At 31.9% G+C, this 25,711-nt stretch overlaps 1 protein-coding gene across 1 annotated transcript; it reads right to left on the bottom strand.

The window, feature by feature from the left end:
• Positions 1 to 526: 526 nt before the first annotated feature.
• Positions 527 to 24,066, bottom strand: LOC127730666 (ankyrin-3-like). The gene is made up of 9 exons (XM_052239182.1): positions 23,979 to 24,066; positions 20,540 to 20,686; positions 19,499 to 19,572; positions 18,586 to 18,690; positions 18,226 to 18,277; positions 16,075 to 16,191; positions 15,066 to 15,164; positions 13,271 to 13,333; positions 527 to 2,566 (listed from the first exon to the last, which is right to left on the bottom strand). The coding sequence occupies exons 1-9, from the start codon at positions 24,040 to 24,042 to the stop codon at positions 2,391 to 2,393; spliced, it is 897 nt and encodes a 298-aa protein (XP_052095142.1). The 5' UTR covers positions 24,043 to 24,066; the 3' UTR covers positions 527 to 2,390.
• Between the last annotated feature and the right edge of the window lie 1,645 nt (positions 24,067 to 25,711).

The raw sequence follows: 25,711 nt of genomic DNA, 5'->3' as shown, positions 1-25,711 counted from the left end.
TTACCGTTCTTCAGTTATGTCCCTTTATAACTATATGATATGCAAGCGGGGACATCATCTGTGTCCACATTTATTTTTATTAAATTTTACTGTTTTTGGTTATTTTCTTTAATATTATAATAGATAGAGAGAAAGTATAAATGGCAATAAATGTTCAGCTAAGTAAGATCTACAAATAAGTCAACATGATCAAAATAGTCAAGTCACCCCTTAAGGAGTTATTGGCCTTAAAACGTCTTTTTCAAAAATCTTCTTCTCTGAAACTACTTGGCCAAATACTTAAAAACTTTAATGGAATGTTTCTTAGGGTTCTCTTGTTTATAGATTGTATTCGGGGATTTGATCCATTCAAAAACAGGGCGGCAGTTTCTAAAAATAGAACATAGGGGTCAAATGAAGTTTTTGGCTTTCATCTCAAAAACTAAAGCAGTAATAGCAAAACTAACACAGGTGAAAGTGTTAAACAGGTTTAGATCTACCTGTCAAGTAATCTTCAAACCAATAGGACAACTTATTGTTGGGTTACTGTCCAGAAATAGTTAATTTTTAGGAAATTTTACAGTTTTGGGTTATGTTATATCTTTAATATTATTATTGAAAGAGAGAAAGTGTAAATGACAAAATTGTTCAGCAAAGTAAGAGCTACGAATAAGTCAAATGCCTGAAACTGAAATTACAGGTGAGCGATATCAGGCTCTCATGAGCCTCTTGTTCAGTAAGGTGTAATACCATGGAATAGTATACCCATATACATATTATTTCCAAGGTAATATTAGATAGGACAACTTTATTTGTTATATAAAAGCATTGCAAAGTATGCAGAACAGGTTCACTTGACCTTGACCTCAATTCATGGTAAAGATTTCATGATAGGTCTAGGTTTTTTTTTTCAGTGTAAAGAATGAGTAAAGGGTGTACATGTCCATTTGACCTTGGACTCATTTTCATGATCAGGTACTGTTCTATGATACTATATTTAATTTGGCAACTATATTTGGTGTACATATCTGTCTGACAGGGTTTATCTTACTTGACCTTATTCTCATGGTTCATTGGTCGATGTTAAGTTTTTGTGATTAAGATGGCCTATCAGATTCAATAAGTAAGTCAGTGTTTGGAATAATTATGGACTTTGGTGTACTTTTCTAACAGGGTTCATATGACCAGTGCCTCATTTTCATTAGATGCTTGTTTGTCTTGTGCTAGGGTATTTGGTATTTGCTGCTTTGCAGTTAAGCGCACTGAATTTAAGAATAAGTGTAAAGGCTAGTCAGCTTGCAGTGGAAATAATGTGTCCAGGGAGAGTGCCATGTCTTCCTGCAGACTGATACCTTGTTAACTAGCACGTTAACTATTACTCTTCAAGTAGTCACTAGTTACCAGTTAATTTTAACACAATAAACCATTATGTAAATCTTGACATGCTAATCATGTTAACCCTTGCAAGGTTTTCTCTATATCTTAAGATATACACCAAAGACTGCAGTTTGACCCCTGTGCAGAGACAAGTGCCTGTGCCCATATGTTCTATTTTCATCCCAGGCCAGGTCTAACCAAAAACTTAAAAATTGGTTTTGCTGCTCCTCACCTAAGGGTCAGAATTAAGTTTGGTTTGAATCTGTTCAGTTGTTTCAGAGAAGTTTTTTTTTAGTTAGCTTTGATTACATAGATCAGTAATTGCTGGTTTACATCTGTGTTTTTTAGCAATGAAGGTCACGTATTTTGTTCCCAAATCATAATCTCAGATAAAATTTTATAAACTAGAGTGTTCAGTGTTTTTAAAGAAGTGATGACAAAAGTTCACATGAAAGTTCAGCCCAAGTGAGCTTAAAAAGTATTACTTTCAGCCATTTTTTTTTCAAAATTTAACATGTCTTAATTATATGTGAAATCTGTGACATCCATATACTATAACTTAGATCTCAATTTCTGAAGAAAGAAAAGCATATATTTTTTCTTCATTTATATTGAATAAAACAAAGTAAACAAGCATATTCCTGAAGTAGGGAATACATTTTTTATTCATTTATATTGTAATAAACAGAGAAAACTAACTAAACAACACAACTATCACATATATGCTTATGATGAACTGGGCTTATATTTAAAAACCCACAGAATCATAAATTAAACATTTGGTATTTAACAAAATGTGTTGTCCTTATTTGCCTTTATATAAATACTGACATACAAAAAAGAACAAAATGCTTTTATTTCTCTCCATTATTGAAGGTTTCTGTTTTCTGTCTGGAAAATTAAATCAACTTGACATCATGTAGTAGGTTTGTTAATCTAGTGCATTTTCAGCATCAGTCTGTTTTTTTTTCTTAATATAAATTGGTTAAATGATCACACTTTTTATTTACACCAATATATATGTAGCTTTTTAACTAGAACGTAAATACATTTTGAAATGGTCTATGTACTCTTGAAGACTCTATAAGATGTTTTCTAATTGGACTTTGTAGGCCTAGTTTAATTCTTGGCGGTGTGTGTGGATCCACTACTTCCCAAACATGTGGATTTTCCAGTTTTATCTTTAATAATTCTGCAGCCTCTAAATGGCCTGAAATTAGATAATGACTTTAATAGTTTCAAATAGAAGAATAATGCCTATTTGGAGTCATAATACAAATATAATAGATTCTGTGTGATATTTGCTCTTTCTCTTATGGTTGTGGCCTGTTATCTATTTCTTACATGAAGAGATATATCTTGAATCACACTGCACAGAGTTTGATACGAAAACTGCCTTAATTTGATTGGCTTATCCAGTATCATGAGAAGATATTACGACATTTCCATTGGCTATTCGTTAGGTCATTGATGACTTTCAAAGGTTAAGACGATGTACATTTTATCCATGGCAACGGACATATGTGATTTCTTCAATAATATACAAAACACACACACTTTTCACATGGAAATATTCTTTTTGTCACATTCTGAAACGTACAAAAAGTCTTAAAATGTCTGAAGTTAAAGTTTGATGCCGGAAAAGGACATATGACGTCACTCATGGTATGTGCAAAAGACTAGATCAACGATTCGCAGAAATTTAAATTTAACACAAAAAGAGTGTTGACCATAAGAGAAATAGGTTTAACAACGCGTGAGAATTGGATATCGCTTATATATAATTTCAATATAATAATAAACGAGCCTTCAGCTCACTTGTTATGAAACCTATAATTATCCAAAGGTAAAGCAGGAATACAAAACAGAGATATCAATTCAGTTATGCAATGTACTGAAGACTGTATGTTGACCTCTACAAGTCTTTTATTTAAAAGCCCAAAGCCACTGTCCAGAGTGGCAAGGACATATTGTTTCAAGAATTACCAAAAACATGCATGTATGTCTATTGTCATCTACATAGTAATTTTCAATTTCAAGTATTTTTTATTTGGTTTAAAGATATACATGTATTAAAATCTGTATACTTTTCAGTACAAAAGGATCTTTCTAGAAAGCTGCACTCAATAACTTGAACATTTAGAGATTTGATCTATTTAAAAGAGTGGGAGATAACTTTTTTGTGTGGATTAGTCAATTTAGAAAGATTAAAACAAGAATACACTGTAACCCACTAGTGCGATCGAATTTCCTTGTTCAGGGAACTGTGGGTCAAAACTGACTGTAGCTTGGCAAATAGATTTAAAAGTTCACATCATAAATGAACATGAGTACTAAGATTCAAGTTGATGTGATCACAACTTAATGATAAACCACCTAGAGGCTGTTCCATTAAACCATACATTGGACCTAGGGAATGATGGCTTCAAAATATCATCATGCTTGCATTTTATATTAGTGGTTTAAAGGTTACAAGAGCCAAAGCAATGCAGATGACCTACAGATATAAATCTATCAATCAATCGCAACTTTTCTACCCTTCATTTGACAGATATTAATAACACTGTTGGAGTGTGTATTCTAAATAGTCAGAAGTGTATTAGCATTAAGAATGTCATGTCCAACCAACTTATCATCTCATACAGTTGGTGGAAAAAAATTACTTCAATAAATATGCTATTTCCACGGTATTGTTCTGCGGATTTGGAACATTTCTCCCAACGTCCCTCACCTGAATCAACACTGGAGCCTAGAAAATAATTTATGACTAAGATCTCATTTTTGTTGATCTTGTAATGTTGATAATTTTTTTCTGTTTTCTCTTCTTTCAATATACTTTAATTTTTTCCCAAAATACCAAAAAAAGTAAAATTTGTCATTCAAGGGCAAAAACTTTAGTAGGTCCATAAAAAATGGGTTAAGAAATTGTCCTTTAAGGGCAGTAACTCCTAAAAGGAGTCAATTGACAATTATAGCAATGTTTACTTAGTTGTAAATCTTCTCTTGCTCATCAATTTAGCTGTTTGCAGATTTCTTTATCAATTTTTTTTTTTTTGTAAAAGAGGCAAAACAGGTTAAATAAAAATTCTCATTTAAGGGCAATAACTTCTAAAAGGGGTCGACTGACAATTTTGGTTATGATGACCTAGTTGTGGATCTAGTCTTGCTGATAATTTTTGCATAATATGCAAAAGATGGGTAAAAACCATTATTAAAGGGATATAACCCCTGTAAGGAGTCAACTGACAATTTTGACCATGCTGATGTATTTGCAAATCTTGTTTTGCTATCATTTTTTCTGTTAAAAAGTTTTTCTTTTATATACTATAGTTTATGCCACCAATGTAAAAATGGGTTATGAATCACCAATAAAGAGCATGTTTACAAATTTGAAGATCTTGTCCTGTTGATTGTATTTGCTGTATATGGTTTTCTTTATCTACTATAGTTTTGGCTGAAAGTACAAACATAAATGGAGAATGTGTCTATGGGCCACAGATGCCCCCGCTTGTAAATATGCATGAGTCAACTTCCACATACAGATGCAGGATTCATGTAGATAAGACCGTTTTGTGATTATAAGCATTGTGTATAAGTTTCATAACTTTTGGTTGAGGCAAACTAAAGTTAGAGACAGATTTAGCAATTTTTCCATTTATAAAGGGGCATAACTCAAGAACAGTAATATTGACGCCACCCAATTTCAAACTTGATTTTGTGGTAATAAGCATTGTGTATAAGTTTCATAACATTTGGTTGGGGCAAACTAAAGTTTGTGAACGGAAATGAAAAATTCAGGAATTTTTATGTTTATAAAGGGGCATAACTCATGAACGGTAAAAGTGACGCCACCCAATTTCGAACTTGATCTGTGTTTTGTGGTAATAAGCATTGTGTATAAGTTTTATAACATTTGGTTGAGGCAAGTTAAAGTTAGAGAACAGAAACGAAAAATTCAGCGATTTTTAAGTTTATAAAAGGGCATAAATCATGAACGGTAAAAGTGAGGCCACCCACCAAATTTCCAACTTGATCTGTGTTTTGTGGTAATAAGCATTGTGTATTAGTTTTTTAACATTTGGTTTAGGCAAACTAAAGTAAGAGAACAGAAACGAATTTTGGGGACGAACGGGACAGACGGACGGGTCGGACAAGGGTAACATTTAATGCCCCCTCTGCTACGGCGGGGGCATAAAAATGGTAAAAATCCTTATTTCAGGGCATTAACTCCTTCAGCCATGTTGATAATTTGTAAATCTCATCTTGCTGATCAATTTTGGTATTAATAATTTCTCTTTTCTTTCAAAGAATATATTATATCAATATAATAGACAAAGATGAAAAAAATTGGTAAAATGGTCATTTAAGGGTAATAACTACTACAAAGAGTTGTCTGACAGTTTTAGTGTAAAGGTTACACTTCTGTAAATATAGACAATGCTATTTCCCATAGTAACTCCTTTTACTGCTAAAACCGTGCCACTTTTACTATGAAGTTATGTAAAAAATTATATCCTAGAATGGAAAGTTCATATGCACTACTACTTTTTTCAAAAGTCAAAACAGTGCTGTGCGGCATATTTTCAACAGTAATATGCCTTGAACTTCTAAGAGTTTAAACTTGAACTAAAATTGTGTATTACCCCTCCCTTCACTTTGGGTCTTCCTCTGGTAAAATTCACATTTTGTGTCTCTACTGATTGGAAGGTGGAACATCCAAATTTTTTGTCAAATTGTCATGATGTTCACTCAAGACTAGTACATGTATTACTGTATGCCAATCAAAACTGAAAATGCAACTGCTCCTACTGGCCAATTAGTCCAGGCAATCTATGAAAACGTTAAACTAATTGCAACAGAATATATTATTGCTTTTATGTTATCAGATGACTGCCATATACAACATATAAAAAGTCTTTGAAAATAAAAAATGTAAAAAGGGGTCAATTTGGGGGGTGTAATTTGTGGATTTTGGCTTGCAGATATTGTCACAAAAAGATCGCCATACACACAAAGGGAGACAACTACAACAACAAAACTTTTGTCAGTACAAACTTTATCGTTGATTTATTCTGCAAAAATATTTATACAATGTGAACGAAGACTTCAATTGATTGTAAGTATCTATAATAAGTCTATATATCCTTGATCATACTAGTAACAACAACTGTTAAAGCACGAATCATCAAACGCAAATTCCAGAGTGACGTCACAACGCGGGTTTTTCACATACTATTTTCGGCATTATTTAAGGAAGTAATCAGAAATTTTTAATATAAAATGCAGATATTTACAGAAATAATTGTATGTATTATTATATTAAACCCATTTATACGTTTTATTTCTAAAATAGTAACATTTCTACATACGTCCTTGTCAAAATTTAAAAACTATGGAACGCCGTTAGCGACAAAAAGCTAACATTTATAAAATGTATACGGATTAGAAAAGTAGCATAAATCTTATATTCTGCAACATAAGATAAGAACTATTAGAAAAATATAAAGACATTAGTGTAATCCTGATGTAAAAAAACAAACAAATTAATACAAAACGCAAATATAACAATCGTTACATGTATGATGATGATTACTTCTTCTGTAATAGATTTAAAAATAAACAAGCAAATTGAAAATTACGAAATTATTTATTTTTGCAGATTATATGGATGTATTGAATGACATTAGCAAAATTAATGCAGTATCATGTATGCCATAATGAGATCTAATCCAGCGGTGATTTATTAGTTTTTAAGGTAATTAATAACGAATCATAGAGTTACATGTACATGTAAGAGTAAATATACTCATATTGGAATATTAGTTTTTAAGGTAATTAATAACGAATCATAGAGTTACATGTACATGTAAGAGTAAATATACTCATATTGGAATATTAGTTTTTAAGGTAATTAATAACGAATCATAGAGTTACATGTACATTGCACAAATGTTTGATGTAAGAGTAAATATACTCATATTGGAATATCAAGTACCAGTCTCAGTAATGAAAAGATAATTTGATAGCCTTGAGTGCCGGACACTTTGATTCACTGCCAGGTTAGTTGATGCTGTTCCGGTAAGCATGATATATTTGAAAAGCAAATGATAGGGGTTTTGGGATCAGAATTATTCGACTCATCAGAGATGTCTTTCTATGGGCTATTAATTTAACGAGCTAGCACATCGGAGCGTATAGTACAAAGACGGTAAAATTCATAAACATTCAAATTGGTATTAGAAATTCAAAGCACTGAGATTTACTTTACGTTACCAGCAACAATTAATGTTTCATAGAGTATTAAGATTGTTTGTCTGGTTTCATGAAGCACAAATCGTCATCAGGAGTATTTGAATTCTAAAATTCACACTCAATATGCACGGGAGATCGAGTTATAGACGGTACATACACAATGTTATTAAGAAATATAAGTATTTTCTACTGTTTAAAGGCTATATATATTCTTAATTTTGCAGGTATCAGTGGCTGTTATGGAAAAATGCATTATATGCCTCAAAGATGACAATATATCATCGCTAGTCAAGTTACGGGAAAAAGGAAGCCAAGGAATAAATAAAGCGAGTAGAGAAAGAGAGGATCAGATACTAGCTTCTGCAGGACAGTTTGTCCACCAGGAATGCAGAAAATTATACACAAACCCAACAGAAATTACAAAAAGCAAGAGGCAGCAGAATATACTGAAGGAATCTGTTACTAATATTCCGAACCTACGTTCAAAATCACATTTCATTTATAAAGATCATTGCTTATTTTGTGGGAAAGATGCACAGAAATGCAAATTAAAAGGAAACAACGTTTTTCCTGTACGAACTGATGATTTTCAGAGGAGGATAGAACAAGTTTGTAATGACAGAGACGATGAGTGGGCAGCAGAAGTACGTGGAAGACTGGAATGCATAAGTGATCTACATGCTGCAGATGCACTATATCATCAAACCTGCAGTGTTAACTTCAGAACAAGTAAGAAAGTACCAAAAGCATTTTCACCAGACACTAAAGCAAAGGAAAACAACTACCAGGGAAGACCAGCAGCTTATGGTGAACAATTTTTAAAAATTGTAGATTATCTCAAAGAGCACGAGGATGAACAGATAACTATTGCAGAGCTGGTAAATAAAATGAATGAGTTGTGCGGAGAACAAGCATACAGTTCAGTTTATATGAAGAAAAAATTGAGAAACCATTTTGGAGAAAATATTATTATAACAGATATTTGTGGGAAAATTAGCGTTTGTTACATTGAGAGATACAGCATCCTGTGTTTTGCAAGAGTTTTACCAAAGACCAACATATCAAAATCCAGACGATGAAAAAAAAGCCATAATAGAAGCTGCTGCAAAATTAATCAAAAGTGACATCCGATCTTTAAAAGGGGACAAGGAAAATTATCCATTGGCATCAGATGTATCATCACTAAAATCAAATTTGGAATATGTACCTGAGAGCTTAAGCTATCTACTAGAAACAATGTTTGCTGAAAAGGACTCTAAAATGAAAATAGCTTCTATTGGACAGGCAATAATTCAGGCATCAAGACCCTGTGTGCTTATTGCTCCTTTGCAAATTGGTCTTGGCATTCAACTTCACCACAACCTTGCTTCCCGTTTTCTGGTTTCTACTTTAAATAGCATAGGATATTGCTCATCTTATCAAGAAATTCAAAAATTTGAATCCAGTGCCGCTTTAACACAAGGAGTTGACATCCCTGGCGAAATATGTAATAGTTTTATTCAATTTGTAGCTGACAACGTAGACCATAATGTGAGAACACTCGATGGCAATAACACATTTCATGGTATGGGAATCATTGCCGGCATTACACCAGGCACTAAGCGAACAGCACCTATTCCTAGAATGTCTGTTTCATCTGATAATATCAATTCAATAGCAAAGGTCAATATTCAATATTACAAACCTCAAAATGACTTTATGACAAAGCTTACTTTTTCAGAGCTTAGGGAATTAAAGGCAATGGACAGGACTGCGTTTCGGATTTACTGTCACTGGTGGTGTGGCCCTTAAAGAATCCAACGCCAGGTTGGTCAGGTATTATGCAGATGATACATAAGGCAGAATACCCAGGCAAGTCAACAGTTATATTTCTACCTATGATAGATATGAATGCTAGCGATATGTCATGCATATACTCGACTCTACTGTTTGTTTCAAATCAAGCACATCGTTACAACAGAACACCGGTATTGACATTTGATCAGCCATTGTATTGGAAAGCCTTGACAATAATTCAAAATGAACATCCAAATAGTCAGTTGAAGTCTGTAGTATTGCGTTTAGGAGCGTTTCACACAGAAATGAGTTTCTTAGGTTGCATTGGTCACATTATGAGGAGTTCGGGGCTGCAGGAAATTCTGGAACTAATTTATGGGCAAAATGCAGTTACTCACATGCTTAGTGGTAAAGCTGTAGCTCGTGCGATTAGAGGACACATGCTTGTTGTCACTGCCATCCACAGCCTACTTGTATCTAAAATTTTCAACTTTGATTTCCCAGAATCAGAAGAAAATGAAGAAGGAAATATAAATGATAATTTTGACGACAACATCTTGTCTGAGGCAGCCGATGTATATACAGAATTGTTGGAAGGAACACTACCCATACCTTCTGCATGTGATAGTGCTGTACTTAAGAGCATTGACGAAACAATGCACAGACCACTTGAAGAAATGAAGAAAAATCGAACCTCTAAATTGTGGCTTCAGTATACAGAAATGATTCAGATCCTTAGACAGTTTATCAAAGCAGAACGGACTGGCAATTGGGAATTGCATTTAAAAAGTGTTAAAGATATGCTGCCATACTTGGCTGCCTCTGGTCACAACTTATATACTAAATCTGCGTATGTGTATCCAATGATGATGCAACAACTTGAAACAGAGCATCCGGAAGTTTTTGCTGCTTTCAAAGATGGCCATCATGTAATGAGACGTAGTGACAGATATTGGGCAGGATTGTCGTCAGATCTTATGATTGAACAAGTGCTCATGAGGAGTGTAAAAACAGCAGGAGGACTAACAAGAGGCCGTGGAATGGGTGAAAGTCAAAGATCACAGTGGCTTTTGTCAATGCCCGCTTGTGCAGACATGAATCAAGCTATACAAGAGCTCACAGGAGTAGGCTACTATACAAGTGATCAGCACAAAGAAGAATCAACTGCACGTCAAAAACAAGACAGAGAAGACATTATGTCCATTCTTACATTTATGAAAGAACGCAGTCCATTCACTGGAGACAGTTCACTGCGAAATATTGAAACTGGAGTAACGGCTGATAGCTCTGTTAATGTAGACAATTCAAAAGATGTGGGGACAGCGATAATAGAATCTCTTTTTGGACAAAACGTCAGTGACTACACTTTCAAGAAAAAAAATCAAGTAATAACTTTAAATAGCAAAACTAGTATCAAAGTAGATGGTGAATTATTACAAGTCGACCCACAGCTTCTCTTTCAAAGATGCACCACCGTAGCTAATGGACTCTTTGAAGACATATCAGAAATATTCAAATATGAACTCTGTAGTGTTCCATCTTCGTTATTTGACAATAATGGTTTACCAAGACAGGCAAATAAATCAATTCTAGCAGACGCAATTTGGGACTTTGATGGATGCGGATGTTTGGAAACAGGCACCAATGTTCACCATGTATTAGATGGTGGGTCTCTCATACATCGCATACTTTGGACAAAGGGAAACTCATTTAATAGTATTTGTCAAGCGTATGTTGATTACGTTAAAAGCCACTACACTGACGCAACTATTGTATTTGATGGATATCCAGATGTACCTACTGTGAAAGATATTACTCACATACGACGATCAAAAGGATGTATTTCTCCGAAAATTAATTTTTCTGCTGAAATGCCCTGTAAAACTAAAAAGGATGCATTCTTGTCAAATCAAGACAACAAACAACGATTTATCAACCTGCTAAGTGGAAAATTTAAGGCAAGTAATTATACAGTTGTAGTTATAGGTGAAGACACAGGTTTGCTTGTTTTACTTTGCTATCATGCCCTGCTGCATAACAAAAACGTTTATTTCAAGTCAGAACCGAAGCAAAGTGTTCAAAAGATCCAAATATGGGATATCAAAAAGACAAAGAAACATTTGGGTGAAGCTATCTGTCGGTTGTTGCCTTTTATACATGCATTTAGTGGGTCCGACACAACATCACGAGTGTTTGGGTTAGAAAAAGGAGCAATACTGAAAAAAGTTACATCATCTGCTTACTTACAAGATCAAGTATGGCTTTTCCTAAAGAAATCAAGCAAAGCTCAGGTTGTCAAAGCTGGAGAAGAAGTTTTAGTCGATTAGTACGGCGGTGTTCACTCAGAAGAAGGCTTAGATTTACTTCGATACAGGAAATTTGCAACAAAGGTTGTTGTAGGGAACATTTTTGTTCAAGTACACTCTCTGCCGCCAACATGTGATGCAGCTAAACTACATAGCATGAGAACATTCTATCAAACACAAATTTGGATTGGAGAGGGACACAATTTAGATCCTAACCAATGGGGTTGGTATACATCAGAGAATAAATTAATGCCTGTTAGATGTATATTACCACCGGCACCCGAAAAACTGCTTAAAGTAATACGATGTAACTGCAAACAGAACTGTGATTCAAGAAGAAATACATGGAATTGACTGTTCTGCTAGTTGTGGCGAGTGTCATGGCATTAACTGTTCAAATTCAAGCATAGTAACACAAAGTGATTTGGACGAAATTTAGAATTTATGTTGATGTGTATAGTGAAAAATGGCAACAACACTATGATTTTAAACAACAAAAAGTGTTATATAAACAGGTTGAAGGACTATTCATGTCACTTTTTGTATGAACTATAGTATGGACATTGTCTCATGAATGTGTAGCTGATATTGTTTTTCCTCTACAACTTCTGTTCAATATATCTATATAATTAGAAAAACTGACTGTTAAAAAAATGTATAATTGCATGAGGTTGTTTTTGCAAATTGAAGTATAAGTACTCAATTCACATTTTTCAAATCTTATTTTTGACACGTATTATAACTTTTGGTCATGGATTTACTCTTTAAAAACATTTTAGAGGAAGGCAATTCAATTTACAGTACACATCAAAGTAATAATTTTATTGACTAATACATAATTAAAGCATTCCAGTTATTTGTAAGTTTTCAATGAAAATTTGCATTTCGACCCCAAATTATGGACCAAAAATTTAGTTTGTCATATAATGCCATTTATGTATATAACACAATTAAAAAGGAACAATACAAAGCCAAAAAGCAAACATTTTTATTGATGTACTGCCAAATTAATTATTTAAAGCTTATTTCCAGTTTTGCTGGATTTTTCCATAAAAACTCCCATTTTTACCCCAAAATTACGCTTTTGACATACAAATGCACTTTCTTGCATATACTATTTCTTTTTAGATCAATGTCTATTGAATCACACACTGTTTTAATGATTTTACTACAAAATAAACTTGTTCTGGCTTATTTCCAGTTTTCATCGATTTTTCTATAAAAACCTGTATTTTTCCCCAAAAATATAGTATTTCCGAACATCAGATTTTACAAGACTTTTGATATGTGATAGAGGCCATATTAACCTTTAAAATGAGACCAAATTTCTTTCTGTTGCAATTTGTTTAAGGTTGGGCCATTTTTATGGCAGATTGACTGGACTAAATGATACAGATTCTTGTTCCATCTCCCATGACAAACATAATATGTTTAAAATTTTGTTTAAATGTTGTATTTTTTTATAATGTCTATCTTAATGCCTACCAATAAAGATTAAGCTTGAAGGTTATACTGTTCTGTGATTGTCTTCATCTAATCTGTAATTTAGTTTCTTGTAAAAGGAAAACTTGGTGACCTACCTGCATTTATAGCACTGTCCATTGGATAGATGCCTGATTTTGTTGGTAAGTATCTGTCTGCTCCTTTAATACAAATAAAAACAAAATCAGTGTTTTAGTTTTATGATATATTGTCTAGATAGGAAAAGGGGGATGTTGGTACACATGTAAAACTGGCAAAACCTGTAGTTCGCTGTTGTTGCATGTCTGTTTACTGTGAAAGTACTTTTATTTGTGGGTATCAATTTTCGTGGTTTGAGCAAAAGTTATATGTTCGTGGATTTTAGTTTTTGAAAGAAAAAAAATCGGGTGAAGAATTTGAAGTCATCTGAAACGAATACTTGTGAAAATAATCATATGTTGTTTTATAATAAATTGTGGGACTTTTCAAAAATAAGGTGTTCATTTTCACTTACTTGTTCGTCTTTCATTACCGACAAAATTCATCAAATTTTTAATAAAATAGTTGAAATTTGTTTTTTTTTTTGTATGAGAATTATGAGGAGATAAAATGAACACTTCATCATCGCATACCATCACCGGAAGTCTAACTTTTATCGATCTGACAAAACTAATTTTTCGCAAGAATTAAAAGATTAAAAGTCGTACAGTTTAGGTTTTTTATAGATTAAATGTGTAAAATCCTGTCTGAAGTTAGTGCAATTGCTGATATTCGATGTATTCTCTAGATCATATGCCCATATTCATGTAGTCAAACCTACAGTAATGGAGATCTTTCCATGCCTTGTTTTGGACAACAGTTCTCTTATTTCATTTCGTTGGACACTTAAATTTGTGGATAAAGCCATCCATCAAAACAACGAAAATTGGTACCCTACGAATAAAAGTACTTTCACAGTATAAGGAGAGGGGTGTTGGTGGTTGATATGGTCTGTTGTGGTGCAAGATATTTTTGTTGATTCCTGTTTATATCCCCTTTTATGTATTATTCAGTGATATCTATTTCACAAACATTATAAAATGTCTTCCATTGTAACCAATGTAAAAAATAGGCACACATCCATCATAAACATGACTTGAGATTTTAATTCCTATTAAAGTGAGCCTATATAATGCAGTACTTTAGGCAAAGATGTCTGATTTTTTAAACACATAGTCACCATTTTAAATTATACCTAATAGTTATTTAAAGTGTTGATGGTGGTCTGTATTCATTGGGTAAGATAGTTAGACTATGTTTAAAAACAGTATTAATGTTTAAAACTATCAAGTATTTAATAGTAAACTGCAATGTTTTAAATATCATTTTGTTTTTTTCATACAATGTTATAGATCCCTATTCCTTTCGTTTTCAGGTAAAAGAAACCCTGTCCATACACAAATCATTCTTTTTGGGACAAAATCATTTAATAGCCTGGGTGTCTTATGGATGTTTTGAATGCCTTACAGTAAACAAAAATACTTTAAAATTTTAAATATTTGGCTACTCTGTATGACTTCATCTCTTTGATCTTTTGCATTATAATTGTATGTGGTCTACAGAGTTTGATCCATGTGTCACATAAGTTTCATTATTAAATATCATAACAAGAGTTCTTGAAATCTTTTTTTGCCTGGTGGTCCTTTAAGAAAATCTGTTGGTCCTCTCTGTTTTTTTCTATTGCAAAATACCAAATTGTGTAGGTCCTTACAAAATTTTGGTGGTCAGGACCTTCGGACCACCACTTTTTGAGAACTCTGTCATAAAATAACCTTAACTTTTTACACATTACAATTTAGGAATATTTTCTCATGTACATTTATCAAGATCTTTCTTATTATTCAAATATTCCTTACATAAACTATTCTATCATACCTAGCTTCAGTAAGTATCTAATGACATCTGTGTTGCCTTTTGCTGCAGCCCTATGAAGTGGAGTATAACCCTTTATGTTCTGAGTATTAACACAACATCCTGAAAAGAGAAATTAATAAACTATAGTTAACTCTAATCACAAAGGGTAATCAACTTTTATTCTTAAAAGTGATCATACATTGTATATGTGTCAAAATTTGGTAGCAATCAGCTCTTTAAAAGAATTTTAAGGTTTCTACCCTATTAAAAAGTGCCAGCAATGTTGATGTTGGTTATGATTATAAGTGGCAGAGCACATTGCAATCAACTAAAAATATCCATTACTAAAACTTAAGATTTCTATCCTGTCCAACAGTTTTTGACAAATATGTTTAAGGATGTCTTTTTCACAGCTACCATATTTGACTTTAGCTTTAGGTGCATTGAACTATATTTGGTAATATCTTTTTTATATTCTCTAATGTTGCATGACCTTAACAAAGTCTTGAAAGTTCAAATTAACGTGAATCAATATCGAAGTTTAATGTGTAAATTTTCATATGGGCTTACAAAATTCTCAAGTATGAGGATTTCTTCTTGTATTTCAGTCTGTTTAATGTCAGAATTATTTCAATAACTTGTACCCCCATGGTTAATTAACTTGAACAGCAATCAATCCTATATAAAATGCTTTCAAAAAATCCAAAGGTAAAAACTAGGTCACGAAAAAAGTAAATTTACAGTACATTCTTTCAAAAACAACAAAAATATATCTGAGTTATCTCCCTTATTGTGCAAAGATCCTACTTTCTTTTCAATTAAAAAAATTCTGTATTTGTTAAAAAAAAAATGCTACCGTATGACAACATCATAGGAATGTCTTTTTTACATCTTAGACTGATCTTCCACAGTTTATTCCTATTAGATTTAGAACATATTTTGTTAAGTAATTTTCAAAAAAGTTAATATGTAAAATAAGAAAATATACATTGCTGCAAAGACATTGGTACAATTTTTTGATTATATTCACCTGCTTGACTTAAATCTGTGAGAACATCAGGATCAACATATGTGGAATTTAAAATTCCAAATGTAGATAAATATATTGGAGAGTCTCCATCCCTAGTATGTATGTGCATCTCTGCACCTGCAAGACAAATATAATAAACATTTTGCAAAATGCTTCAACTTCTTTTCTCCTATTTGATTTAGAATCAACATTCTATAATTTAGCTTAAGGAAACAAAACAAAACATTATTTTTTTCATATAAACACTAGTTTGCAATTGGTTGTCATCTCTACTATTCTTTCAAAAGCAACAATTTCATAATCCTCTACTGAATATATTGCTGAACTGAAATGAAATGCAATAGATTTTGGTTTGTGTGATGAATTAATGATAAAATAAGGTATTGTCTGATATAGAGTTTTCGCTGCCTCTCTTGTGTATTTGAATTGATCACCATGTTTGCAAGATCGATAGTACAAATATACAAGGATATCTGTCATATAATTGATATAATTTTTTAACAAAAAATGTTACACTGCTTTGAAATGGATAGCATTTCACAGAGGTACCTTCTACTACCGGTAGTTCAGCTGTTATCAGTTTCTCTTTAGCTTAATACTATAATTTTAGCCCAAAGCGTGAAAATGTGTAAAAATTTGTTATTAAAAGGCAATAACTCCTATCAAGAGTGGACTGACCATTTAGGCCATGTTTGACTTATTTGTAGATATTGTTTATAGTTGCTAACTTCTATGTCATTTGGTCTCTGCTGAAGAGTTGTCTAATTTGGCAATCCTACCACATCTTCTTGTTTCTATGTGCTAGCTGATTGCATTTGCTTTTTAAGTTTCTCTTCACTCTTGATAATAGTTTTTAAGATTATAACTAAACAAATACATGCAACATTGGTAAAAATCATCTTTAAAGGGCAATGACCCATTTAAGAAGTTGTCTGATGTTTAAAACATGTTGACTTCTTTGTAAATCTTGTCTTTATTTTCACAATTTAAAGTTTCTCTCTATAAATTATAGATTTCAAGATACATGTAATAGCAAAACAAGAATATGCATCCATTGGACACCATGCCAATCTTGCACTATCACATTCCCATGTTCAGAGAATCATGAAATAGGAATCAATACTGTAATTTGGCATATAATCTTAAAAAGTTCACTTCAGAATGAACATGTGTATTTAGTTTCAAATTGATGTGACCACAACTTCATAGTAAACTACCTCAAACCCAAAACTTTAACCGGAATGTGTACTGATTTCACAATATCACAGTGAACCCTAAAATATGGATCAAAACCATAATTTGGCATATAATCTAGAATTTAACATCATAAGGAACAAGTGAATAAAGTTTCAAGTTGATGTGACCAAAACTTCAAGGTAAACTACCTTAACCAAAAACTTTACCTGATACAACAGGGACAAATGAATAGACCCCTACACCAGAAAACATGACTATCATGTCTCAAGTCTTGCAATTTTTCAAGTTAAAAAGGGGCATAACTCTAGAACAGTAAGTGACTCACTGACCAAATTCGAACTCTGTCTGTGTGTTATGGTTCTCAGCATTGTGTATGAGTTTCATAAAATTTGAAGACAAACTTAAGTTAGAGTGAGGAAACTTTTCTTTCCCAGTTATAAAGGGGCATAACTCTAGACATACTGCCAAAACTCTGTCTAGTGCTGTGGTTCTTAGCATTGTGTACTAGTTTTATATAATTTGAATGAGGCAAATTAAGTAAGAGTGCGGAAACGAAAATGGGACAGACAGAAGGGTATCACTTAATGTCCCCATTGCCTAAGGCAGGGGCATAAAAAGTTTACCATAATGGAACTGATGAGGGCCAACAGATACCAAATGATGATACAGATCGGGTCAAGTGAGCTAAAAAGGGATAAGGAATATGTCTAACTGGTTTAAAGTCTGCTTTAGCAATGTTTAAAAATGCAGAATTAAAATCTTAACTGCTATTTTATTCTAAAATTTTATTTTTGCATCTAATAATTTGCTGCAAGAGGGTGTTAGCATTGGTGACAACTCCTTATCAATAGACCAAAAATTTAAATACTTTTGAAGACTGCAAAAGTAATTATTTCAGTGAAAAGGTTTATAGTTGTTCAGTTTGGCTATGGATGAATTTAAAATTAATTTTACCTTTTGAAATCATATACTTTATCAACTTTCTATCACCACTTAAACAAGAACACTGAAATAAAGTTTGACATTGATAAGACTATTGTGAGTAAACAAATTAAAGAAAAGAATGCATATAGCATTCTCTGAACTGTGTAGACTCTCAAAACCATAATATACAACCATATATAATAATATATTTTTTTAAAGTTCACATCATAATGTTCAATAAACTTACCAAGTTTCAAGTTCATGGTAGTGCATAGTTATTTCAATTTATAAAAATTTTAAAACATTATACAACATGAACACATTTGGTTGCAGTTGAAAAATATAATTTCATAACTTATAACTCAAAAATCTATCAAACTCTGAGCATACCAAAAATAATGAAAGTCCACTTGATGGCATCACATAGTTAACATCATATCCATATTTTTCTACCAATGCAATTACTGCTTCTGTATGGCCTGGCTCATAGGCAGACTAAAATATATAACAAAATTATTATGATAATCTATATCTTACTGCATAGTATAACCCTCTCTAGGAACATTTTATATTATTGAAACTACAATCAGTTTCCCCTAGGCAATGATCCTAAGGTAACCTTAGTCTGTTTTTGTGCTTCTATGTTTTGGTCCTATATTGTATCAGCATGAGTTTATCTGATGACAGTTAATTTAGAAAATAGCATCCACATACAGGGATGATTTTGTCTTTAATAAAATTATCTGAAAATCATTATATGAAATGCCTCCAACCCATTTCAAAAGAGTAATTTTCTACTATAGCTCTTAACAATTCCAGCAACATCAAGACATTTTTTCTAGAAGCTACTAGCTCTTAACAATTCCAGCAACATCAAGACATTTTTTCTAGAAGCAAATTCATTATAACTGAAATAAATTAAAAAAATATCTAATAAATATCTCCTCTGCACATAATAATGGTGTTTGGTGTACTTCAAAATAAGATTTAAATTTATGCTCTCTGGTTAGGACAGACAGACATTGAACGATTGATTAGAGTTTGCTTAATGTCCAATGGCACATATTCCAAGTATATTCAGGTTGACAGACTAAGGATGATTCTGTAAAAGTATTGCTTTAAATAGGTTATGTTATTAAGCATAATCTTCCAAATTTTGTATGCTAGTTGAAAACACCAGTACTAGTAGATTACACTGTGGTGTGTTTTTGCACATGTTTTCATCAGAAATAGCCAAAATGGTTTAAAAGACTTTTAGAAACATATTTTGAAATGTTGAGATATCAAATAAATAATGCCTTACCTTTGCCAGATCAAATACATTCCAATTCAGCTTTATGGGATTCAGCTCAACTCCATTCTTCTTATTTTTCTTTGCTACTTTTTAAGTACATTGAACATGAATGTAAAATTAATTAATTGCTCTTACATTCTTAATCTTGTATTTCTTGTTTATGTATTGAGATATCTTAGTTCTCTTGTGACCTTCTCATCAGTGTTTCCTATTTGTTACAGTTATTTTACTTTTTTTCAGCAAGAGTTTAGACATACACTTTGGAACAAATGAAATGTACCACACTCAAATATTCAGTATTATAATACTATTATCTAAGAATAATAACATCTGTAGATTGTATAGTGACCTTTAGATGTCTCTTTTTGGTTTCTTCATATCAAAATTGAGTGGTTGCTCTGTTGTTAACATCTACCCAACATCTCCATTTATTCATATCAATCCTGCATTTGTACAAGGCAATGTATTCCAAATATCATGAAATTGACAGACAAGTCAAGTAAAATCACTGCTAGTCTGGTAAATTTGTTGTAATCTCTGAACCAAACTGCCCTTGGAACAATATGCTTAACTGCCTGGTGTTTCACATAAGTTTAGGGAATGGGATGGAAAACTATAATCAATGAAGCAAAATAATTGGACAGCATGTTCCAATTGATTTTTGTTTATAATCTGTTTTTTATATCAATATGCAAATAATGTAGAAATTTAGTAACACACTTCTCGAAATCAATGAAATACTAATGCATGTTGTATATAGTACTATTGAAGCAGGATTATTGCAGACATGCAGAATACTATTTACCAAAAGAGTCTATAGATGTAAAAAATTACAATTTCAGGCTTTTAAGACACATTTCTTACATTAAGTTCAAAAGCTTTTTTTTTACAAATTTACATTTTGATAGACTTAAAGTCTGGCATTTTTTTTTTGCTAAACAAAATTGCCTGTTAATGTAATCTTGCAACACATTGGCTATCTTAATGATTTATGGTGAAAATTTATTCAAGTGGCATGCTATTTTTTAAATACTTTTATAGCAAAATTACCTGACTTATTTCTTTTGTAGAAGACAACCAGACACACTGTTAGCAAGAACACAGTCAAAAGTATATACCCTTGATATTCTTTGATTAAATAAGCATAATTCAACTGTTGATACCATACATATGCTAAATTCACCAAAACTTTTAACTCTGAAAAATACAATATCATATATGGTAATACAAAGTTTTTCTGTATATATAGTATAACATTATAATAGATATAATTTAGCATAAAACACTTTTATTATGAATTTGTTTTTATATATAGAGATATTATTTTAACAAACTAGTGGCTTGGAGCCTTTATTGTTCACCTGGCATTTATGCCTAAAATTAGAGTATGATGAGTTGAATGGAAACAGTGTTAACCAAAACCTTGTCTTAGATATAGGAAGATGTGGTATGAGTGCCAATGAGACAACTCTCCATCCAAGTTACAATTTATAAAAGTAAACCATTATAGGTCAAGGTACGGCCTTCAACACGGAGCATTGGCTCACACCAACAGCAAGCTATAAAGGGCCCCAAAAAATTACTAGTGTAAAACCATTCAAACGGAAAAACCAACGGTCTAATCTATATAAAAACGAGAAACAAGAAACACGTATGAACTACATAAACAGACGACAACTACTTTAATCAGATTCCTGACTTAGGACAGGTGCAAACATTTGCAGCGGGATTAAACGTTTTAATGGTACCAAACCTTCTCCCTTTTCTGAAACAATAGTATAACATCACAACATAGAAAAACACACTATAAAATATCAATTGGAAGGCTTAACTCAATCAAAAAACGTAAATTAACACACAATGAACGAATAAATTTGACCTGTGACACCTGAATGCAAATACACAGTTAATAAAAAATTACAAGGGATAAATGATTAAAGTCAAAAGTAAATAAACAGGTTTAAACAAAGTTAAAGTATGATATCACTGTGAAATTTCAAACAATTTTTAGAAAATCATCACTTTTGAAGAAACCTGCATTATATTATACACAGGTAAATGAAAATAATTTTGTTGTTAAGTATACTTCTTCTTCTGTGTGTATAAAATCTTCCGATTAGGAATACCAAGAAATTTCTTTAATATCAATAAAACTAATCTAACACTTGGTACATATGGGGTGAATATCAACAATAAAAATATACAATTAGTGCTAGATAAAACTTCCTGTACAGGTCCAAGAACAGCATCTAAGGAAAAATGAAATAATTTTGATGTTCATAGTACGAAGAAGTGAAAATTTGTAGTAAATTAAATACCAAATAATCAAAGCTTGCTCATTTGCTGATTATTTTTTCTGGCCCTCAATTCTGTCTATCTGGCAACTCCTGTCAGAAGATGAATGACGATTTAAAAAATAACTTCATTTTAGAGCAACAACTCAGTTATGAGTCAACTGACAATTTTGGCATGTTGACTTATTTGTGGATCCTTATTTTGTTGATCATTTGATCATTTTAGTTATCTACAGTTTCTTTCTATCTACTCCAATAAGGAATCTATTGAGGTTTTTAACCATGTTGACTTATTTGTAAATCTTATTTTGCTGATCATATTGCTTTTTATAGTTTCTTTCTTTCTTCTACAGTTTGCACAAAAAAAACACAAAAAAGTTTAAAAGTTTTCATTTAAGACAATTACTCCTATCAGGATTCAACTGATGATTAATACAGCCAAGTAAGTGACTTAAATTTGTATATTTTATTTTACTGATTGTTTTTGTTTTTACAGTTTCTCTCTTTCTATTATAGTTTCAGCAAAAACAAGAAAAAAAGGTAAAAATCATCATTCAAGGGTAATAACTCCTATAAGATAGAGTTTTTATCAGTGAATTTTGGAAAATGCCTTTCAAAGTTAATTGGGAAAGAAAATGGATGTTCAGTTGCAGTTAAGTCCCATTACTACAAAAGCAAAATGTTTCATACTCTATATTCCACAAATTCATAATTTAGCTAATATGTATGGTATCAACAGTTGAATTATTTTTTTTAGGATTAGACAGTCAATATTTCTTCCACTCCTTTAAATCATTATAAAGGCATTCTGTCCCATCCAACTGCAATAAACTCTGAACAATACTTTATATGTATAATTTGTATAATCAAGGTACAAACCAAGATTAATATGATGCAGTAAATAGTGACTGATGTTGAAGTACAACTGTTTCATATGTGGGAAGAACAGATGTTGGTTAAACAAAATCCCCTCCCCCCCCCCTTTCCATTTTTTCATGTGTCTTGAAAACAAATCATTATTAAAATGTATAGGCTTCATGATTTCAGAAAACAGCAAAGTTAGTTTGTTACGATGTGTTACATACACAAATACTGGTAGATTTAATGTATAATCAAAGCGAGGGAGTGCTGAAAAGGCAGTTTCAGTCTACTCAATGTTTTATGATTATTTATGTAATGGAATTAATCTGACAGGAGACCATATTGATTAAATTCAGAAAATTTACTCAATTAATTAGTTAAAACCTTAAAAAAAAATAAGCTAACAACCATGGCCCTTTTTCACCACAGGAATTCAGTTATAAAGTTGTTTAATCATTCAATGCAACTCCTGTAAGTTTCAAGTTGTATGTGGTTATTTGCTATGATTCAATGGGAAAATCAGCTTTTCTTCAACAAAAGAAGTAAAAATAAATGTCAATAAAGGATTCTAGAACACATCACAAGTGTTACAATAAGCCAAGAATACCAATCAAAGTACTTGTGAGCACTGAAGGGTAAAGATTGCTTTCATATTGCAATTTTGTGAATCTAAAATAAAACACTGGATTGTAATTAGATAGGTAAATTTGAGTTGGGGTTATCTTCCTTTGTTCATGATTGTACATTTGTAGTTGAGTCTATTTTTATAACAGATTCATACACCATGAATTACTTATGTAATTTTCAATAAAGAAAAGTTTTCTTGACAAGTATGGTAATTCAAATACACATTATATTGTAACTTGAATATCTAAGAATAACATATTATTAATAAATTGCATGACATTGACTGGATAGTATCTTAAAAATTATCACAGCACTGCACTATTTTGTTTGAACTATCAATGAAAGATAGTGATAAACCTTGGAAGATTTAGATACAAGTCAGTACCATAGGGTTTTCATTGCATTTTATGCAATTTTTACCCCAAAAACAAATGAAAAGTTGCACTTTTTTATCATAGGAAACAGGAAATTGAAAAACTACATGTAAATTGCGAAAGCAAATTTGGTGTAATGAAAATTACTGAATTAAACATACTTATTCTAGTGAAAGACCCATTGATATCAATCAAACTGAATCAAACATACTTTTAAAAAAATCATAGTTCATCATGTTTTTTTTCAAATTTCATAAATTTTTAGTTAACAATTTTTACAAGATATTATTAATACTTAAAATAGCTGTTTATCAATAATAATGGTCCACTCACCTTGAAAATAGGTGTTGATACATGATAAACAAGATCTCAAGGCGTCTTCACCAAGATTTTCCATATTTGTAATCTCTGACACAATATATCTCACCTAAAATAAAATTCAGTAAATATTCTGAAGTCTTCGTAAAAACAGCATGTACTTTATTTGGTAAAAAAAAATTGGGTCAAAGTCTAAAATGGCCTGGTTGCAATATTTGTGACTTACATGTATCAATGCAGAAGGTTTAAAAGTCTGGAAAAATAAGAAAAAAATTCCTCAAACAATTCCATAATAGAAGTTGCACAACTTCAAAATATGTGCAATCTTCCTGTGAAGTTTCAGGGATCTGGTTTGAAAACTGTAGGAGGAGTTGATTACACTAAGTTGGATATATTCTTTTCCCTGCCCTCCCATCAGCCCAACATCAGCATACTATAAGCTGGTTTTGGACTTCATACAACCTAGCCAATGTGGCAATAACAAAAAAAAACTAGAGGCTCTTAAGAGACTGTGTCACTCACCTAAGTCTATGTGCATCTTCAACATTGTAGACTACTGTTCACAGTTTCTATCTTAAGGATGTACAACTCTGAGGATCCATAAATTTCTAGAATTAAAGTTTTTTTCTTAACCTAATTTTTGGGTTTATATGACTGTAAAAAAATAATTGGTGACGAAAAAATCATATGGTGGTGCACTTCTTTTTTTGCTACGGCCATTTGAAAGCGCCCGATTTTGATGATTTTCCCATTTTTCATCAATTTTTACCCATTTTGGGGCTATTATCATGAAAAAAATCACTGTTTCACAATTAAACTTCTTTTCATACTTTCACTAAAGATGAAGGGGACCAATCTGAATAAATTTAACTAAAAAAAACTATAGGTAGGTGTTAATATAAGAAAGTTTTATAAAATTTTGTTGCTTTTTCGTGTCAAATTTCCTATGCTGTCAATTTTGTAAATATGGGATTTTTCTCTTCTTTTTAGAACAAAAAGCATATTATTTCAACTTCTTTGTTATAAATGATTGAAAAAATACATATCTCTAAGAAATTTGAAAAGAAAAATTTGATATGGGATGTACAAGTTCCTGGTAAAATCATTTCTTATACCCCTCATCCATTTTCTCCACATTTTGGCTAAAGAGACTAACTTGAATGGTTATAAAATTTGCAAATTTTATTACTCAAAAACTACTTATTGTAAATACACAATTTTTTTCAGAGTCAAGTTTGATTATAATGTTTTTTAAATTCATTGATATTTTCCACCTGTATCACATGTTTTGGAAATAATTCCAGAACAAGATTTCAACGAGACTGAAACTTCAGAAGAATACATCCTTAAGTAGCTTTTGCCCAAAACACAAAAGAGGGTGAACAATTTTACCATTTAAGGGCAATCACTCCCATCTACTAACTTTTTTGGCTGAATTTGACCTAATTGTAGATCATGTCTTGCTAATCATTTTTGTTATCTAAAGTTTCTATCTATCATATCTTGTCTTGCTGATCACTTTTGCTCTTTAAAGTTTCTATCCATCTATTGTAGTTTTTAAGATTTTAGGTAAAAAAAAACATTGGTAAAAATCGCTGTTAAAAGGCAATAACTCTAATAAGAAGTCGACTGACAATTTCCGCTATACTGACTTAAGACGTTAAGTTATTTGTAGATCTTGTATTGCTGTTTAAAGTTTCTCTCTATCGATTCAAGTTTTCAAGATAATAGGTAATTTGATTGGTTGT

This window comes from Mytilus californianus, unplaced genomic scaffold, assembly GCF_021869535.1.
Source record: "Mytilus californianus isolate M0D057914Y unplaced genomic scaffold, xbMytCali1.0.p SCAF_2, whole genome shotgun sequence".
NCBI classification, from domain to species: Eukaryota; Metazoa; Mollusca; class Bivalvia; order Mytilida; family Mytilidae; genus Mytilus; species Mytilus californianus.
This window is presented reverse-complemented; position numbering and strand designations above follow the sequence as displayed.

Excerpts from the sequence above, each read along its gene's own strand:
- LOC127730666 (XM_052239182.1), bottom strand. The coding sequence starts at position 24,042 with ATGGAAAATCTTGGTGAAGACGCCTTGAGATCTTGTTTATCATGTATC. Across the intron at positions 20,687-23,978 it reads TATCAACACCTATTTTCAAG|AGTTAAAAGTTTTGGTGAAT; the intron begins GTGAGTGGACCA and ends TGTATTTTTCAG. Across the intron at positions 13,334-15,065 it reads TAGATACTTACTGAAGCTAG|GAGCAGACAGATACTTACCA; the intron begins GTATGATAGAAT and ends TTTGTATTAAAG.